Consider the following 21,120-nt stretch of genomic DNA (forward strand, 5'->3'; position numbering starts at 1 on the left):
CACAAGCTGTTCAGGCTTCACAAATTAAATTTAAACTGTAAATATAAATATAGACTCGCTCAAGGAAAGCTTTGTGTTTGCACAACTGGGTATTTTATATTGCTGTGCCAAAAGTGTGGGCTGCTGCAGCTAGGGCTTCTTTCAGGCAGATTCTGTGGGCCACACAAAGATTTGATATAAGGATAAGTGATGTAACACCTTCTTGTACATAAATCATAGGTTTGCATCCATTCATTGACCAGATATGATCAAAAGTAGATCCACATAAACCGGCAGGACTGTCAGACAGTAACAAGTGGTTTTCAAATGTCTCAAGGTTAAGTTTGTGGCAATAATAAGATCCTTTTGGTTATGAAATTGTCACCTTACTTCACCTGTGGTTTGCTGGTATGGAGCTGTGACATGTCCCAGAGGCTCAGCAGGAGCTCTTACAATTAGCAAATGGAACAGCTGCATCTCATATCACCAAATGGCTCACTCAGCAGTGCGTACGTGAATCATGTTGGATAATTATAGCAAGACTGTTATGTGAGTGGTTATACAGTATGTGTTCCTGTGATACATAAATCAGTGTGAGTCATAAAATACATTTTCCTAATGACAACAGCTTATTTGTTCAGAATAACATGGGATACATGGCAAAATTAAAGTGGCCTTTAAAGTATCAAAAATATAGCACATCTACTCTCAAACCCCCATAGAAAAGTACTTTCATCAGACTGTACACATGTGAATCAACAGCAGACACAATTTAAACTCCAGGCAAATCTGCAAAAGTGGAAATATTAGTTTTAAAATGAACACAGCTTTTTTTTTGTAAAATGAAAGAACTGCTACAATGTAGCCTATAAGCTTAAAAGATAAAGATATTGTAGATCTATGAATGTTTTGTCTCCCGTTAAGAGTTCCTTTGAACATCAGAGACCATGCCAGGAACTAGAGAGGGATGGAGAAGTGTGACGGAGTCTGCGTGGCACACTGATTCCTGTCGCAAAGGTGCCTCCAAGTCTTTTACAGTCAATATTAAGGTAGAAAGGATAGCAACTGGGAGAAAAAGCATATTAACTTTCCAAAGAAACCTCTCAAGCAGCTGCGAATCAAAAACCCAGGAATATGTGACTCGGAGAGGAGGAAGAAGAAAGAGAGGAAAAAAAGGGTTGGCTTTTATAGAGAGGATGTAGACAGATGGTGGATGAAAATCCTCTGTGGGACCATTTGAGCTGATGTGTTGCATAGTAACAGACTGCATTCCAGTATCTAGACAGTGCATTGATTTAAAACTTGTCTTTTATCTTTTTACAATTATTCACTTTCAAACAGAGAACCTGGCTTGTTTATAATGGACATCAAGACTGATGTGATTGCATAATGAGGAGAGAGGGTAAAGCTTAGGCAGCAGAGAACAGTGCAAGACATCCACTGTCCTTATCATCTGAAATATTGAATCAACCTTCCACTTGTTTTCAGCTCCACACATCCACAACTGTGTTAGACTGATAACAACATCAGAAAAACAAAGGGCTTTAAATTAATCACATTTTCATTTATTGTTACCCTCATCAAATTATCTGTGGATGGACACAGGCTAACAGTTCTAGCAAGAATTTAGAATTCGAAATATAGAATATTCAAAATATTCTAATATTCAAAATATGAAACCATGCATGGCACAACTTTTCAATGTATATGAATATTTGCACATGGAAAATATTATTGTTGAGGGGCATATTTGCATAGTTCTAAGATAATTTAGGAATAAGGATAGGGAAGTGTTCCACACACAGTCAAATTAACAGCTATTATTAGCAAACATAACGCTTGCCGGTGTTCTTCCAAGTCTGTCCCTTCAAGTTTGAAGAGTTGACAGAAATTACATGAATGCTCAGCTTGGCAGTAGGGTAGAGGTCATAGCTACCCAGATAATGGCATGCAAAATTCATTAACTGGCTTATATTTATTACTGTGTTGCCCAAGTATATCATATTGCATGTGCGGAAGTAAATAACACTGTCAAATGTCACGAATAGTCATCTTCATCCTGTAAACCTGATACCTATTTTGCCAGATAGAGAGACCCTCTGCTGTTTAGAAGGAAAAAAAAGACTGATGTGTTTTCTCTGAGAAAGCACCTGTCACCGCATCTAGGATGTATTTTCTCAAAGATATGCTCATGACCCCTCATCTCTGATGATTCATAGCTGAACAGCACATCACATGGCAGTTAGATAATTACACTGATGAAGTGATTCAACAGATTTCTTGCTTTGAAAGATTCAGTGGCCATCTCTGCTTCTTTGGTTTTCTTGTATGTCCTCTGTTTGATCATCTTCTCTCCACTGCAGCTTGGCCCATTTCAATTTCCTGTGTACGCTGCCAGACAGTAAACACCTCTTCCCAGTGCAGTACTTATGTAATCTGCATTGGCATGCTTTGCTTCCCCCTTTCAGTATGTACAAGCAAGAGCATCCCCCTGGTGTGTGTGTATTTGTGGTGATTTTACAGCTCACTCGTCACTAAGAATCAATGTCATTGCCCCCCTCCGTGTTTCTCTTAGACCCACCCCTCCTTCTTTAACTCTCACATGTTCATATCTGTTGCAGCAGGACATGTATACATCAGTTCTCCCTTCAGTCTTGAGGAAGCAAAATTATGATGAGACTTGAGGATATTGAGCTAGTGGCGATATCCTCTCATCTCTGCACCCACTCTCCCTGTTGGACTTTGCACAAACCCCCTCTGCTCACCCCCCCCCCCCTCCCTACACTAAATAAGAGCATGAGACTTATTGCTCAGTGGGAGGGCCCTATGATCCCGTGTGCATCCCAGACAAAGCTGCACACACATCTCACTCTCCCTCAGACAACTAAAAGCACATACTCGCGCCTGTAGCCATGGTTCCTTAAAATGGAGTAGAGAGCTTTGGTAGAGACAAAAATGAGCAGAGTGCTGCCTGCAGCAGGCTCGGCCATCCCTTTGTCTGCTTACCATCTTTCACCCACACTAATACTTATCTGATAGCTGCAGGGACCTCAAGGATAACACTTGCATACATGCATGTATACTGATCCCTGATGCGCTCTTTGCTATCTTCAGTGGTTGTGGATGCTTTGTCAGAGTGAAGGAGGATGACCCAGTTCGAGACTTTTGCAAATAAATCAGTATATAAGAGCATTGACTAAAAAGTAAAAGGATTGGCAGTGAAAAACAGCAGACACAATACGGTGAAATTATGGAGTAATTATTACAGTTGTCTGCCACAGCTGACCTAATCTAACATTTTAATCAGCATGAAGGACAAAGCACTGGTATCTGCTTATTTCTCCACTGGTGCAGCTGAGGGGACGGTGCTTACGGGCACTGCATGGGATCTCTACATGTTATTTTGGCTTGTGCAGACACATGCAGGATGTGGCCTGTAGCCAAATCCAGTGTGTGTGTGTTTCTGGGTGTGTGTCTGAGAGTTAAGTGTACAGCTCAGTGCTCCTCCTCACACGTTTGTGCACAGTCAGTGTCACATTGTGTGCAGCAAAGCACGCATTGGCCATTGTGTGTGGTTGCACCAGTGACCACAAAAAAGGGCAAAGAGCATGTTCCTGTTGTGTTTGTGTGTTTGTTCTCTCCATTTTTCAGATGCAAGGTTTGGAATTTGTATAAAACTGCTTTACATACGTATAGATTTTAGTGTATGAATTAAACATGACCATTTCAATTCTATACTTTGCACCAGAGTTTTAATCTGCTGTGCAGTCTGGTCAAACTGAAAATAATTAAACAGAAGAGAAATACAAAAGAATCGGGCACCCAGCTCATACTAACCATAACCTTTGTCACCTATGGTCACTGCAGTACAAATATCTTTATTTTCTACTTTTGAAAACAATTTCAAGTTGACGAAAGGATTGTCACAACAGTCATATACAAGATGCAATGCCTGCACACACACATAGTCTATAAGGAGTAAAATGAACCAAGGAATACTAGTCTGCGTCTTTTCTGACACAAGTTTCTTTGTTTGTCCAACGAACAACATAATCTCTCAACTCTGCCTTCCTTTAAAAACGACCTAGGTCAAAAGACAGTTCTGTTTCAGAAGTGCAACTTTGTGTTCCCATTGTGACCACAGGGAACATAAGCAATTGCTCATGTTTGACTTAGCTCATTGCTCTTGGTAGTGAAACACACAGTCATGTGGGAGCTCTAGGGAAACCACAGAGAGGATTTTAGTGTCAGGGGTCACACATAAAAGAGGGGCTTGTGGAGGAGCTGCGACGTAGTGTTTATCCCCTGCTTTAGATAAACTTTGGTGATCTCCTTCAGATTGACAGTGGTGTGTATATTAACCATGCACAGGACATGTTAATGAGGATTAGATCGCAGTTACAGCTATGTAATTTGGTACAGCTGTGTGAGTGGCATTAAGAGTCTGTGTTCTGTGCATTGCTGAATAGATGTAAATGGCATTAGTAGGCAAACATGTTTATAGTAACGATGCCAACATGATGATGTTAATCCATCCATCCATCCATCCACTTTCTATACCTGCTTAATTAACCTTCGTCTTGTGTTAGGGTCGGCACTGACCCGTTTTTAGGTTTTAAATGCATAACATAACCATATAAATTTGTTTATTACATCAAGGCTTTATGACTTTGTCAGGAACCTCTATTTCAACAAAATAAAACTTGTAAAAATTGTTTTCATTAAATTATAAAATGCTCTAGTTGAAATTAAGACTTTTGTGTTGTTAGGGTCGGTTTCGACCCTGTTTTAAAAATAAGATTATAAAGCAATAATTAGAGCCAAAACTGAAATCACACGTTCACTGTCAGCCAACACATTGCTTTTCATTTTGTGTTTGTACTAAAGTTCTATTGCTGAAAAAAAGAGACCTTTTTTTGCCTTTTTCTTGAGTAAATATATGGGTTGAAACTGACCCGTAACACCATCGATGTTTCTATAGTTAATAATATTAAAATGAAAAAAAAAAATAAAACTAATTTATTTAAGAGATGTGTTCTAAATCCCCTCAGTAATAGTCAGGTGACATAACAACCTTTTATTTATTGATTCTCTTGAGGTTCATTTTACATTCTTTTTTTTTTATTGAAATCGAGGGGTATACTGACAAAAACAAGGCCCAGGGGCCCACACCAAAAATATTAAAACCAATATTTTTATGGATAAAGAAGCCTAACAAGGTAACCAAGAGATGAGAAAACAAATTGGATGATAGATGATTGTTTTTAGTGTATTTTACAACTAAATTAAAACACGGGTCAAAACCGACCCGTTAACATAAGAGATGGTAACAGGGAACTAACACAAGACGAAGGTTAATCTGTCTGAAAATCCAATTTAGGGTGGCGGGGGGGTACAGCCTGGACAGGTCGCCAGTCCATCACAGGGCCACATAGAAACAAACGAGACAAACAGCCATCCACACTCACACTCACTCCTAGGGTCAATTTAGAGTCACCTATTAACCTGACATGCATATTTTTTTTTTAACAGTAGGAGGATGCCTCCATATCTGGAGAGAACCCATGCATACATGTAAACTCCACCCATAAAGGCCCCAGTCAGGATTTGAATCAAGAACCCTCTTGTTGTGATGTGACGGTGCTAACCACCACCAAGAAGAAACTAAATGATTGGATAAAGAGTTGCTTTTGGGTTTTTTTCTTATTTTTTTTAAGTTATTAGGATTCATCTTCCACTACTGATGGATGCCTGACCAAAACTGCAAGATAATATGTCAAATTCCATAATAAGGGTGATATGTTTCACATGAAGTTGGATATGAAAAAGAATGTGAGGAATTCAACATAGTAACCCTTGTGAACTTCTGTGCAAAATTACATGGCAAACAAGTTTTCAATATTTTCCAGTTCAGCTGAAAGACGTGAACAGACTGGCTGCTCTACAGTAATACAAATAAAGTTTAAAAAAGCAACAAGTAAATAATCATTTTTCTACTCCTCCTGAATGTAGAAAGAAGATTAAGACTATGCATTTAGAAAACTGTGTTTTACTCTCAGAAGTTTTAGGCTAAAATGATCATGTCCTGTTACATCTTGCTCGTGATTTTTTTGAGAGCAAAATTGTGAGCAGGAAGTTGATGGGTTTGGATATTCTGGCCTTTCCCTGCACTGCGGCAGAGGCAGATGATCTGGTATCAGTGTGTCTGTTAGCAAGCAAGAGAGAGAGAGAGAAAGAGACGGAGCACACACTGCAGGACTCGACACCTCATCGCACCTCATCGCACCTCATCACTAATCAAAGATTAGCACATATCTAAACAGATAGTTGTAGATGGATACATGCAGGTTTTTTTTTTGATGTGCAACGATTTCATCCAAAGTGTTTCAGATTGGAATATGCATGCCTACAAACAGGAAACACAAATCCACAGGTTACATCTGGAATGCGTTCTTATGTCGTTGTAGAGACACATTTGGGGACATCAACATTATGTTGATGGTTCACAACATCACTGAAGGCTGTCCACTCAGTACTGCATAATCCCTTGCAGATCACCCTTTACAACCTCCTCCAGACCTGCAGCAAAGCTGGCCAGCCCAGCAGTAACTCTACTCATTGTAATAAACCATCAGTTATTAATCATTTCTATTTCAACTTACTGGCTTAACTGGTAACTTACTCAACTTTTTAAATGTGAGCGCAGCCACTAAATGCTTGTTGCTGCATCATTTAACCTTTAATCAAGATTTTAATTTATTGAGTTAAATGTCATTTGGATAAGGGATGGTATTGCCTCTTTTGTGAATTAAATCGTAATGTGGATTTATACTTTGATAAGCGGAAACAAAGTGGGAATCAGAATTAATACAGGGTGTTACAAATCCTAGTAAATTTGCTTTGTATGTTAAAAATATGCTCCTTCCCCAGCTTTTGGGCTTTTGTTCATGACATAGCGGTAATCCTTGGTCAAAGTGAGCTACTGTCTTTGCCGGAGACATAGAACTTCTCTAAGGTGGCTGTGGATGGCAAAGTTTAAATGAATTGGCAGGGTTGATCCCAGAAGTGTACTGGAATGGGCCTTCATGCCACTTCTCCTTAACCAAGCCCTCGAGGTACAAACTACAGCTGAGTGGGCAATTGAACTCTCAGTGCCTGTCCAGATGTTGGCCTAATTTAGTACGACTAGCAGCGTATGTGGCCCATTTACATGCCCTCACACCCTGTGTGTGTGTGTGTCTGCATGTCTACAATGTCAGCCTCTGCCTCAGGTGTTTCGGCATTAAACCCACTGATAACCCATAATTCTTTAACTAATAACTTTGTTTTTATCAGCAGTGTTTTTAGCAAGCAGCGAGAGGTTTGCTAACTTCAAGACAACTCAGAGTCCACATCATTACACCAGTTTTGTAACGTTTCAAAGCATTTTGTGTGAGTTCAGTCATGATATTCAATTCTGTATTATGCAGTCACATAATTTTGTCATGTAATTCTGTAGCAGCTTATCCCAAGTCCATCTGAGATTATATTTGTGGGCTGGTCATTTCGGGGTGGATGCTTATGTCCTTTCTAATCCAGGATTAGTGACTGCATTATTAAATACTAAAAGTATATTAAAATATTAAAAAAGAACAGATAGTTGTGAAAATTAGCACTCATTGAGTGTTTTGATGTGATTTACTCACCATTCTGGTTTTCCAGCCCACGTTTTTGGTGGTTTTCTTTTCATCAACAGTGGATAGTGGAGCACTTTACTGAATTTCACTGGCATTTTACAAAGGGAGTTGGTGAAAAACCAGCAGATGCTGAAATCATACCCAAAAGTTAAATATTTGCACTTTTGACTAATATGCCATTAGTGTCAGCTATAACCAGGTTTTACATGTATTAAACTGGCCCCTATACATACTGATACGCTTACCTTTAAAGCACACGTGTAACATGACCATTTGGACATTAACCAGTGACACTCCAACTTTGTGGATGCTGTGGCTCAGGCAGTAGAGCATAAAATCTCCCCTAATGTATCATTGCTATGTGAGTGTCGGTGCAGCAGAAAAACACCTTATGCCAAGAGTGAAACTCTGTTTGAATGTGTGTGTGTATGTGCGAACAGGTGAATGTGATTTGTAGAGCCCTCTGAGTCATCAACAAGACTGTAAAAGTGCTACATAACTGCCGTACATTTTTCATTTACCATTCCACTGCAGCCACTTCTGACCCTGTTGTACTAATCTACCTTGCAGATGTCACACCACGGCGCATACTCATTAGAGCTGATTAGCACTAGTTATAGTCTGTGGCACACAAAGGAAGGCAGTGTGAGGGCACATGTGCCGGTTGGCCTGCTGGCATCACAGCAGCATTCATGTGGCATCAGGCCAGTCTTAGACACATCTGCAGCTGGCAGCAACCAGATGTGGTGTGTTTGATGACAGATGAGAGCTGCAGTCCTTAGAAGTAAGTCTTTATCTATCTATCTATCTATCTATCTATGTCTTTCTGTCTATTTTATTATTATCAATTCATTCTTTTTTTTACAAGTTGTGAATATCTTTTCATCTCATCTTTATTGCGCCTGATATGTTGTAGAAAAGAAAATCAATTACACTTCTGACATTTTTTTTCTGAGTCTGATTATAATTCCCTGAACAGTGACTATGATTTAAGATCAGGGTTGAAGTAATGGAAAATGACACTAATCCCTGATCCATCCTGATTTACATTTGCTATATCCTTGATGAAGCCAGCTCTTCAGGCGTACAATCACACAGAGCCCATTTGAGGAATTATAAGCTCTAATAGAGTGAATAAGATAAGTACCCTACTTCCTGCAAAGATGACTGACTACTGTGTGATACCTGAGAGAGAAAAAAAAACAGTAACAAAAAATGTTGAGGGCAAACTTTATTCAACACAGCAATAAACATAAAACAAAACGGAACAAAAGAGAAAAAAAAAACTTATTTCCAAAATAGATTTTAAACAAATGTTGATGTCACTCAAAAAAAAAGGCAAAGATAGCAACCAAATAAATATTCACATCAGCAACAATATTCTCTTGTGACATCCTTGGTGATGTCTTACACTGACTATAAAACAAGAGACAGTATGTAGTACAATCATACAAGTTTAATAGGACATGCTTAGGAGTTTGACTGCACCATTTTACCACAAACTGACTACAACACAAAGGCTGCATATTAACTGACATGGTCACTGAGCTGCCCGTGCAAACCCAGAAAGGTTGGCATCAAAGGTTTTTTGTAACAGGCAATTAATGCATAAATGATGCAGTAGTAACGGATGTGGAGATGTCTGCTTGTGTGCTCAACCTATCTGTCCACAAAACCAACCCAAGTGCTGGTGTCTGTGTTTTCTGCACAGAATCGTTGCTAGGCAATGCTGAGGAATTTTGGTGTGTTACCATGAACTGGAAGCCTTTGTGCAAATCACCACTTTAAGTTCCTCCATCTACCAGGGGCAGCCCACAGCTCCATTAAGATGCAATAGCCATGTCAGGAAGATATTTTGAAAATAACATGGGAACTCAGGTCATACCATTAAATGCACAAACACACACACACACACAAAAGAAGAATGGAAAAATAGCTTTCTTTGGACAGGGCCAGCCTGTGCAATTTGATTACTTGTTCTACGTAGTCCCACATTGTTTTCTTTTTTCACACACTAGCCCTTAATTGATAATTGTTTGACTTTTGAAATGTATTTCCAATTTTAAAAGAATGCCATTGCCAACTTAGTCAAACAAGTCAATTGAGTCCTACAGCCACAATATCTTTTATTATCATAAAGTACAACTGGCAGCAAAGTGTAGCATTTTCAGCTTAAAGAGGCATGTTCCCTTTTATTCTTATACTCTGATCTGTTTCAGAGCACAATATTGTCACTGGTCATTGTACAAACCAGTGGCTACTTAACACAGAAGAGAGAGGGGGCAGGGCGTGGGGGGGCAAACAGAGATCAGCAGCCATTTTGTAAAGCAGAGATGGTTTCAATCTATAGCGTGTCAGTTCATGGAGCACTTATAGCATGACGGTTATCACAAAGCTGCGTCTTTATTGCCACACGGGTCACCTTGCATCACAAGAACTTAAATAATTATTGCTTTATGGTTAGAAGCGCAGACAGCAAAGCTGCATACAAACATAACCATGAAGCCGAAGATTTAAGCTGAGATAAGCATCCGTTCATCTTTTTATGTATTTTTTTTTCTACCGTAGTCATTGTAACCTACAATAAGTACTGCTTATTGGAGGTCAATAGTTTGACAAGTGTGTGCAAAACAAAATTAGAGTCATCTTGGGAGTGCTACATTCGATTAATGCAAATGTGAGAAATCCACAGGCATGTTACAATAATACAGGAGTCCAGAACCTCAATGACTTTAGGGAACATGATATGAAAGGCATTTTTTTCAAAACTGCATTCAATTTGACAACTGTTGAAAAATTGTCAACAATGCATTGCTACAAATCTTTTGAAAAGAATATTCCAAAATGTAAACCAGATTTTTCACATTACTGGTCAGTCTAGTTAGTTCTTTTAACCCTTTAAATATGCCTCCTATCACCTTAACTGGCCTCAGTAACCCGCTACAACTTCAGAAATAACATTCAACAGCTTAACAGCTTGAGCAGTTTGTGTTTATGTTGCTGGTCACAATAAAATGATCTTCTCCTTTTTACTGAAATGTGTCTGTTTCATTACCAGAAATGAGACTCAAGAAATGACAGCAGAAACACTGTCAGCCTTGCTAAACCAACATTTAGTTTTTATGTCCCCTTTTCGTTTAATCTTATCACTTAATTTTTCTGCATTTTGAATACACAGAATCGCCTCAGCCTTCTCCACTTGGTCCTATGAAAGCCTGCGGAGCAGTGCAGTCCAGAGCTGCACAACCCTACATCAACCATACATGCAGGCTGATGTAGTCTAGACTGCTGCCTGCGCAGCAGCCTCAGGTCTTATATCTGCTCTCATCACCACTGAGACAGTAAGAAAGACTTCCTATGTAATAGCGTTCTTGGTGGTTTGCCCTGTCGTCCCTGTACATCTCTGTACTTTCATCAAAGGGGTAAAACAGTAAACAGTGACACGCTATTTCACACCTCACCTGTACTAAGAGGGATGTACAGGATTTAGCTAATTCCTGACAGTCTCATGCTTTATTTATTTATGTATTTAGAAAAATATCCATTGATTCTTCTGAGAGGCATTTACATCACAAGATTAAACGTCACACGTTGCACATTTCCTTATTGGACAAAATCAACATGTGCCTATAGATAGTAAAATCAGACAGATGTAACACCGTGGTAGTTGCATACTGTTTACAGGTGAAAAAATGATAGCTCGATGATCAAACCTAGACTGATACGGTTTTGTTTAAAAGCAAGATAAACAGTGGAAAAAATGGATGTGCGCTAAAAGGTCCAGGAGCAAGTGGACAGCAAAGTGTCCACCTGTTTGATTTCCGGGGGGGTGAGGGAAGGATTCAGCAGGAGACCCTGATAAAACCATCATGCCCACCACCCCTTCCCCGAGACCAAAGAGGTTGGGGCTGGGAGTCGCATGTGAGGACTGTAACGCAAGGGGTCCCCACTCACATGACTGAGCAGCTCTTGGCCTTCTCCTTCTTGAAGGTGGAGGAGATCAAATCTGACTTGCTAGGAAGGTGGAGAAGTCTTTTGGAGAGGCGGCGGGTGGGGCTGGGCTTCGGGAGAGGTTGAAGCTTGTTGATGCAAGCCATCGCTGCGGTGCGAAATACACTGTGAATACTTTTCTCTGAGGTGAATGCAGAGCACTCTAGGTAAGCTTCTGCACCCAGCTGCTTGGCCATAGCAGAACCCTGCAAGGAATTAGTTGATAAAGTATATTGTTTATAACATCTTTCACCAAAATTTTCCTTTTAAACTTTATCCTAGGATGGCAATTATATTAATGACACATTTGTAAAATAAAGGCATTTAATGACTCAAATCTCCAAATTTCTTTGGAAATACATTAAAATAATGTTTTTATTTGTAAACATGTGCTATAAAATTATAAAAGAAAACTTTAGATATTCAATTCAGCAATAAACTATATTCGTGACAAGCAAGTTTATTCATCATCTCACCTGCTCATAGGTGATTGGAGTCTGTTTCTGATTGGACAGCTCCATCAGTGTGCAGACATCTGTGCGGAGGTCAGTCTTACAGCCAATGAGCAGAATGCGTGTGCTTGGACAAAAGTCCAGGATTTCAGTTTTCCACTGTGAATGCAAATGGATAATTAGTCTATCTATTTAAAAAGAAAAAACTCAGCAAGTATAAAAATGTTCACCGACAAAGGGATATGCTTTCATTACAAGGAATCACAGTTGGCTAGAAGAAAGAGTTCTGAAAGTACAAGAGCCATTACCTTTTTGAGACTGCTGTCCACAGTGTCTGGGCGGCTGATGTCAAAACATAACAAGACCGCATCTGAGTCACTGTAGCACAGGGGTCTCACATTATCATAGTAGGGGGAACCTTACAGGGGAAAGAGGAGAGCAGTGTTAAAGTGACTGAAAAACACATCTCCCATTTCAAATAGTTCCACATGCCACAATATTTAGATGCCCATGAACATGTTATTTGACTTTTCGAAAGCAAGCTTTCCAATTCTACAAATCTTCAAGTAAGGTTGTGTTTTTGGCTAACAGATGTCTTCAAAGTGAGATAGTGGCACACTTTAAAAGTCTCTTTGAAGTTTTTTTTTGTTAAGTGACGAATGGCACAGATGGTTCTTATACATCTTATAAACATTACTGGTATATTTTCTTTTTTAAAAAGGTAAATTGGCACTTTCTAGAGTGTAAAAGTTTGTGTACAGAGCCAATAATTCTTTTAAGATTGTAGGAAGTTGTCACGGCAAAAAGAAGCGTGAATGAGCTGCAGAGATAGAGCAGGTGGATACGGCGGTAGAGATTTTGTGCAGTTCCTCCCGCTGTACTTCATTTTGCTGTTCCTCAAACTGCTCTTTTCCCTGCTTCTACATTCTTTGTTGGCATTTCAGAGGAGGAGAAGATGACAATCGAACACTAAATCCTCATTGATCTTTTCTTGCAGTAGATTACGCAAGTGGAAATGGTGGGGCTTGGGGCAGGCAGACGCTCCCACTCATGCTCAGAATCCTTAAGTAAGCCACCCACCCCCCAAAAATCCTATGCTCGGCGAGCAATACCTCTAGTCCCTCTGTTACCACAGCAACAAGCCTTGGAATCCACCATCTACATCAGCCATTCCTCCCACTTCTCTATAAAGGCTTGCCTTAACTGCCAGTCAATCATTTCACACCACAAACTGCCCACCCACCTACTATTGAAGACAATCCTTCTCCACAACAGAGTTGGTGAAATTCAGTATACCCAGCACACAAAAAGACACGCATTTACACATGCAAACAGCACACCTGATAACACACAGACTTGCTTTCTAAATTTGGCTGCAGCCAGAGGTGCGCTCGGTCTGTTATCAGATGAAACAGGGACCCTCTCAATTGGATTAACATGTTTACTTACTTCAGTCTATGAATGAATGTTCCTTTTTTAGTTCCAGATAACAAAAGCAGTCAGTCTAATCACTCATTAGATATTACACAACCATCAAAATTGATTTATACCATAACATAAAAAACATAAAAAAGTACATACAAAACATGTATGTGGGCATATTGAACAGTTTCATGAATACTTAATGATCTGGCACATTATCAAAGGGTAAAACTGAATTTGCCAGCTGCTGGTGTGAGTGGAATTATGACAAGCTGTGATGAAATTCCTCAGGACTCAATGTCCTGAAGAAAGTAAACACTGCCATGAGGGAACAAAGGGATGTGTGTGTTGTATCATAACTGATTCTGTGCCTGACTTTAGTCTACTCTTAAACAGAAATTAACAGAAACATTTTGATTTAAGTAAATTACTTTACAAAGAGCATGTTCTCCCTGTGTATGCATGGGTTCTCTTCGGGTACTCCGGCTTCCTCCCAATGTCCAAAGACATGCATGTTAGGCTAATTGGTGTCTCTTAAAATTTGTCCCTAGGAGTGAGTGTGAGCGTGCGTGATTGTTTGTCTCGTTTGTCTCTATGTGGCCCTGTGATGGACTGGCGACCTGTCCAGGGTTTACAAAGACAACGGGCATCACTAATATAAGAATGCAAATCATATTAGTGTCTCATGACACTAGTTACATAACACCACAGCAACAAAGCAAGAGCTGGAAAGAATTTGCTGACAGTGAAAATTGACACACATTAGAATGAGAACAATTAGCACCACAGGGAGGATGAGGATGAGTTTTATGAGTATGTGTCGTCTCTTACAGGACAGTCTGTTTGGTGTTTGGAAAAAAAATAAAAATAATCGACTCAATCTTCTGGCAAAGGGTTATCACACAGTCGGGAGACAAGGTGTGATTCTGCATTAAATAGCTCCTGATCTCAATGCAGCAATCAATGGAAAGCTGCACTGGGGGCCCAAGAGTCTTTGCAATTAAATCTGACAAATAAATTATACTGCAAAGAAAGAGGGGACGTGAAGACGTTTTTTCTTTTTGTCCCCCCTCGTAAAATCATCGTATCCATTCTTTTGGATGAGGGATGCATGATTTTCTATTCTTACTTATCCAGTTTATGGAAAAGTTTAAAATGACTGTATGTAAGTCTTTGTACATTAGTATTTGAAAACTCTCAACATGCCATTTGTATACAGCAGCAGGCTTAGCGGCACTTTCATGATACTTGAAGATCTAGTTTATCTTTGGAGATACAGCTGTTTGTTAAAATAAAAATAGGCGCAAAAGCAGCGGTGTACTATACTGTGGCGTATCATAAAGAGCCCTCCAGTGCCATGAATCCTTCCCCCTCTGCAGTCTGAGATCTTAGGGTACCAGTCTCTTTCACACTCTCTCTTTTCTCTTCATTGCAACAAACATGAGAATAGTTTGGACAAACAGATCATGATCCATGCAGAGATAAGCATGGCACAAATGTTTCCTCTCCTCCCTTTCTCAACAGCCTGCCTCTACAGCAGATGGAGAGTTTCTGAGGCATGTAACATGGAGAGAGAGGCCGACTGACTGGGTAATCTCAACAAAAGACAAGAGCACGCTCCATATCTTGTGGCCGACATCAACTTCATCCGTCTTGATGATGCAGAGCCCAGAGATGAAGCAGAATATTGGCCTGAACAGAAGTATAGATTTCATGGGTGTAGAGGCTGGGCCGTGTGTTGGGAGCATACAGGTGGGGGAAGGGAGTATCAGCTATTCTGTGTGTAAATGAGTGAGTGTGTGAGTGCACTTGTGTGCTGTGCATGTGTGCTAAATCAAGTGAGCGACAAAGCTTGTTTTCATCATTAGCGCTCCTCCTCTCACTATGAGAATGCAGAGGTCAGACAGACTAATGATCCAGTGATGGGATGACTCACAGTTTTGGGGATGAGAGCAGCCCTGCTACTCCACCCACACTCAGCCGACTGGAAGCTGTGGTGCTGCTGCAACAGATAACCACCGACTCCACAGCCCAACCAAAAAACACACTACATTGCGTCAGACAGTTGTTCCATAGTTTCACATCAGACAGGCAGAATCACTGCTGAAAGCCCCTGCAGGCAGAGAGAGGACGGCTCTTTGGTTCTGAGCATCGCCGCATCAGAAGTGTTAACAAGCTGAACGTTGAAACTGTCAAAGAAGACGACACTCCAGATGTCTTATTATAAAGTCTTATTATATTCTAAAACTTGATAAAGGATTTAACAGGTAAGGAATCAGTTAAAGAGAAAAAATAAGCTTTGATAATCAGTAAATCATCTTTCAATTGTCAATCTTTTCATTCATTCATTGGGAGTGGAAACCTATCTCATCAGGCAAGACGCAGGATACACCCTGGACAGGTTGCCAGTTAATCACAGACAATCAGCCATGCACGCTCACTCCTCAGGTCAATTTAGAACCACCAATACACCTAACATGCATGTTTTTTGGACGGTGGGAGGAAGCCAGAGTTTCCAGGGAAAAATGCAAACTCCTGAAAGAAAGGCCCCAGTCATGATTGGAACAGGGAACCTTCTTGCTGTGCAGTGAGGCAACAGTGCTAATCATGAGTCTCTAATAACAGATAAGCACCAAACATCCCAGATTCCGAAATGCTTTCTTTTTTTCATTTTTTTTTTTCATGTGTTTAAAGATTTTTTTTAACACGTTGTTGTAGTCAAATGACATTAAAATCATTGACTGGTGGTGGAAATAAAATCATAAGCCACAAAAGAGGACAATTTACACTTTATGGGTTTTCCATTGTCTGGTAGTGTGTTAGCCTATGTTTGTTTTGTTTGTTTCTTGTTTGGTTTTGGTCGTCATCTATGCAAAAAAGATCTGAAACATTTTAAACCCCAGAGCCAGGAGCAGTTTCTTCTCTCCCACAGAGAGGCTTTTCTAACATTATTGTTTGTCTCATTTTTTTGTGGCATCCAGCATGACTTTCAAAGTAATGCATTTCAATAGGTTCATGTGCTCAGTGCATTTTGTGTTTAGCTGTAGGGGCTCAGAAGCAAGGAATCCAAGTAATCCAAGATGAAAATACTTTGATGCAATATGATATTACAGGTTCAGTTTTAATGCAAGCCAAGATGTTTACCTTATGTTAACCATCTTGTTTTTAATACCTGACCTAAACCAAGTGTTTTTTAATATCTAACCCGAACGACTTCTTAATACCTATCCTTGATCATGTCGGTTGTAATACCTAAACTCAAATATGTAGTTTGTAATGTGTAAAACAACAATTTAACGCATGGTGCAAGGAAACATTGATTGAATGCAAAAGGACATTTCAAAGTAAAGATACTTTAAGATACTAGTGGTCAGGACAGGACTCAATCTTAAGTCTCCCACTTGTCTGTCAGGTGTGTAGCGCCATCCTCCAAACCCCTTGTCCTCCAAATGAAGGCTTAAACGTATCAAATATGAAGAAACATTTGAAAAGTGTCTATTTGACAAAATGCTGTGACGTTATGTGCCTCTATGGAACTATTTCTGTGTGCTGTCAAGTCTGTGCACACACATCAAATTTACATGACTTTTTCATGTTTTACCATGAGACTGGATTCATGTAACACAGTTGCATCATTCCTGGTTTGACGAGTTTGGTACACCTCCAACAAAGAATAAGGAGATGCCCCAGAGTTAATCTTTGACTAATCAGATAACCAATCAGCACAAACTGGACTTTACAGGAAGGGACAAGAGCTAAAATGGAGCCTTGTAGGGATAAAAACAACAACAATAACATGAACTGATAAATAGGTAAAATGTTGTCTCTTTAAATCAACTTTTCGTTAAGGCTGAGTCCTACAGAATTTAATATTACTATAAGCTGAGTGGTCTTTAGAAATGACAGATATATTCCAATTCGGATACTTATTGTCTATTAACAATGCCTCTCTTTTCCAATTCAACAGATTGTTTCATCGGCCCAAATGGATATTGGGTTCACTCCAAATCAATCTAATTTATATATCATACAATAAATGATTACATATACAACATCCTCTCATACTCAAAGGCCTTATCAGCAAGATTGCTGAACCTGAAATAAATTACTCGCTAACACCATAATGAGATTCATTACTAACTATTCATGAGTTATAGCTACAGGACAGTGTTCGCCTTCCCATCTTCCTCTCTCCTCCCTGCACGTTCGATCAGATCAAGCTGATTAAAACCAGAGGATTGATTTTAGTCTGTAAATCCATGGTGGAGCTGGGAGAAGGAGCTGCCTGCCATGTGGAGCCAGTGATGAGGTCAGTCCAATCAATGAAGAGGAACTGGGATATTGAGGAAACCCTCTCAGTATGGAGGGGCCACAATGGCAGCACTTTACACAATTATGGCAAATTACAGCAAGAAGCGGAAACTGTAAGGTGTGATCAACAAATGGCCTCTCTGCCCATCATCCATCACCACGACCCTGATGGGACAGGAGTCATCTATATGAGATGACATAATTTCTCCTCTCGGTGAAACACAAGATATGTGGACCATAATGAGTTGTAGCAGTAACATGTGTACTGTTTAGTATATGTTGTATAGATTTGTATTGCAATGTGCATCATGCATTATGGTATTGGATTTGTCCATTGTTTCTTGTTTAAAGGGGTGGCCTATGCAAATGAGTTATTAAAAGAACTGATACAAAACAAAAAAGAAAGAAAGGAAATGTAAGACAACTCATTGGGTCAGTAAGAAGGAACGGCCCAGTGGTCCCATTCAGAGTCTTAATCCCTTGGCTCATGCTGTTCCAGTGGGTGACCCAGAGCAGCATATGGAGGAGAATGCAGGTCACCACAGTTTCTGTACTCCCTCCTATCTGTCTGTTCCAGAAAAACCTTCCTGCTCAACAGGATGTCTTTCTGTATGCCCATCATCCCTGGGCACAAGGCCCACTCCTGCTGGCCAGACCAAAGGTCCCCAGTCTGGGATTAAAAAAAACAGGATTTGGTCTGGGGAGGGAATTACATTTATTCATTCTTATTTATTTATTTATTTATTTCTTTGTCCTCAAGTTGCCACTTTGTGACAATGAGGGGAAAAAAATATGAGGACACACTAAATATTCCATCATCTCACAGAAGTGAGTCTGTTACATAAAGGCTGTGTTTTACACTGATGGACATGAAACGCAAAGACAAATACATGCAATTTCCTCTGCCAAATGAGGCTGCAGATGCATGCAGGGTGAGTCTGGATGAAGAGGATTTTGTACTGGGCAGAGATACAATCCAGCAATAAGCATGAAGGGAATCAAACAGGTGCCACAGACCCGTGCTTGGACGATTCAGGTCAACACACTAAATAGCAGATCTAAAATGACATTGACCCTTTTTTTCATGATTAGCGTAAATTAACATATGATGCGCACAGTCTCCATTAACCGCAAGTGAACTGGAATAATCACTGTCTCTCTGCCTAGTTTCTTCTAAAAAAAAAAACACTTGGCAGATAGAAAAGTGTCTTTAGATCCGCTAAAACCTTTTTCATGCCACATGGAAAAGCACCACGTGTCAAAAAGATAATCAGTTACCTGAGGTGTCCCACAGACTGAGCTCCACTCGCTGCTCCTCCAGCTCCAAACAGGCAGTGTAGTTTTCAAAAACCGTGGGCACATAGGTCTGAGGAGCAATTAGCAACATGGTGCCATTAGTGGGGAGGTGTCAGTCAGTCAGTCAGCTACACAGACAACAAAGTTATCTAGCTCTTTAGAGCAACACTGACTGATGGGTAAATGAATAGGAAAGAGATATTGTGATGCACACTATTTATAAGCATTGTGAGATTCAATCAATCACTGGAATTACTGCATAGGAAGCACCAACACTAATTAATATGAAACACTTAGAAAATAGGATGCATCTTAACTGCTCATAAGATGAAAAGATTATACAATCATCAATATTGATATAATATTACAGCAAACACTAAACAAACACGGACACACACAAAAATAATTTATGGAAATGCGCATGCAAACCGTCAAAGTCTGCAACAGACGCACCGTTTTTTCTTGCCATTTCCTCTCATTTTACGAGATCTTAAAACACTCTGATTGTCATCAAAATACTGGAAAACTTCAACTGCATCTATCTTAGTTCAATTTTCACACGTATGAGTCATATTAAAGTACACCTACCTCTGGGTAACAATCCTTCGCAAGGACTTGCAACATCGCCGTTTTTCCGCATTGAACGTCTCCAACAAGAACCAGTTTACATCTCACCACCAGCGGCTGTGTGTTTCTCCTCTCCTTCATGGTGCAAATCACGGTCCAGTGTTTTTCAGCAGAAAATATATAATTTTAACAAAACAAACAAACAGCAGAACAGCCAATTGTCCCAGTATGATGAAAGCTTCGCGTGCCTGTTTGCCGGATGATGCCAGCAGTTGATCTGATTGCATTTGCCACTGCGTCTCTTTATACTGGCGGACAGCAGCCAATAGGAGCTTACCATTCCACAGGCTTTCTAACATCCCTTTGCAGCACTCAGTGACGCTTTCAGAGAGCAGAAATACAAGTATTACAACTGTTAAAAGTTATTCTATCAAGGACGACAGGTCACTGGCAGTAATATGAATTCATTTGGAATATTTTCTCAAGACTTTTGGGCAAGATTATACTCGTAAGAATTCGATATATCTAGACAATTTACCCACGTGCACGTTCAAAGCATTAAATCTGAATGAATCTAAGCGCCTTCTCTATTTGAAAACTTTTAAAAATCTTATTCTAGAATTGATCAAATACAGTAACCAGGAGGGAGCCCTTGCAGACACATCTGCGGGTTCTGTCACTTTGACAGATTGATTTAATTGACCTGACTGGCTGGATCAATGGCAGACCACAATCTACTGACAGTGGGGGCAATCAGACCAATCCACGGTGGACTAATTAGTTTAATTTGCAATCCAAGTCAATTTAAACGTCTCAAGGTCTTCTGTTTGAAATTGTCCCCTTTCCTCCACAATAGAGAAGGAGCTTAAAAAGGGAGCTTAGATTCTTTCCGATTTAATACTTTGCACTTGAACATGGATAGGTTGGCTGAATGTATCAAATTAGTGTGGGTGTAATCTGGCACAAAACTCTTGACAAAATATTGTAATTGTATTGCTAACAAGTCCTCCAACTACATTTTTTTCCCCCTAAATCCTTTTTACTATCACATCCCACTGATACATTTGAGAGGTTTTGTGACTGTTTGCTTCCCAAGGGACTGACCTGTGTGAGCCCCTGATAACCAGCTATTAGCTACCCACAGGGTCATGTTAGGGGTCTGTTCCCCCACGTGAGCAGCTCAAACCTTGGAGATTTTCACACCTTAAAGGTTGTTACTGTCACTGTATGGAAACAGTGTCTTTGTCTAGACGGGGGGGGGTTCCTATCTTTTAACCCCCCCCCCCCCCCGTCTGGCAGCCTCCAAAATAATTTGCTTGTTGTTGTCAATTCCAGCACTTGAAGTTTTTGTCTTTGTGGGTGAAAGTAATTAGCTTTCATTCACAGCTCATATCATTTAACCTCCCCATGCTAAGGCCTGTCTATCT

General features: G+C 40.0%; 1 protein-coding gene across 1 annotated transcript; it reads right to left on the reverse strand.

The window, feature by feature from the left end:
• Nucleotides 1–8,871: 8,871 nt before the first annotated feature.
• Nucleotides 8,872–19,959, reverse strand: rnd1b (Rho family GTPase 1b). The gene is made up of 5 exons (XM_075476679.1): nucleotides 19,715–19,959; nucleotides 19,109–19,196; nucleotides 12,406–12,515; nucleotides 12,122–12,256; nucleotides 8,872–11,851 (listed from the first exon to the last, which is right to left on the reverse strand). Exons 1-5 carry the CDS (start codon nucleotides 19,832–19,834, stop codon nucleotides 11,606–11,608), a joined length of 699 nt encoding a protein of 232 aa, XP_075332794.1. The 5' UTR covers nucleotides 19,835–19,959; the 3' UTR covers nucleotides 8,872–11,605.
• Between the last annotated feature and the right edge of the window lie 1,161 nt (nucleotides 19,960–21,120).

Source organism: Odontesthes bonariensis, chromosome 10, assembly GCF_027942865.1.
Source record: "Odontesthes bonariensis isolate fOdoBon6 chromosome 10, fOdoBon6.hap1, whole genome shotgun sequence".
Classification (NCBI taxonomy): Eukaryota; Metazoa; Chordata; class Actinopteri; order Atheriniformes; family Atherinopsidae; genus Odontesthes; species Odontesthes bonariensis.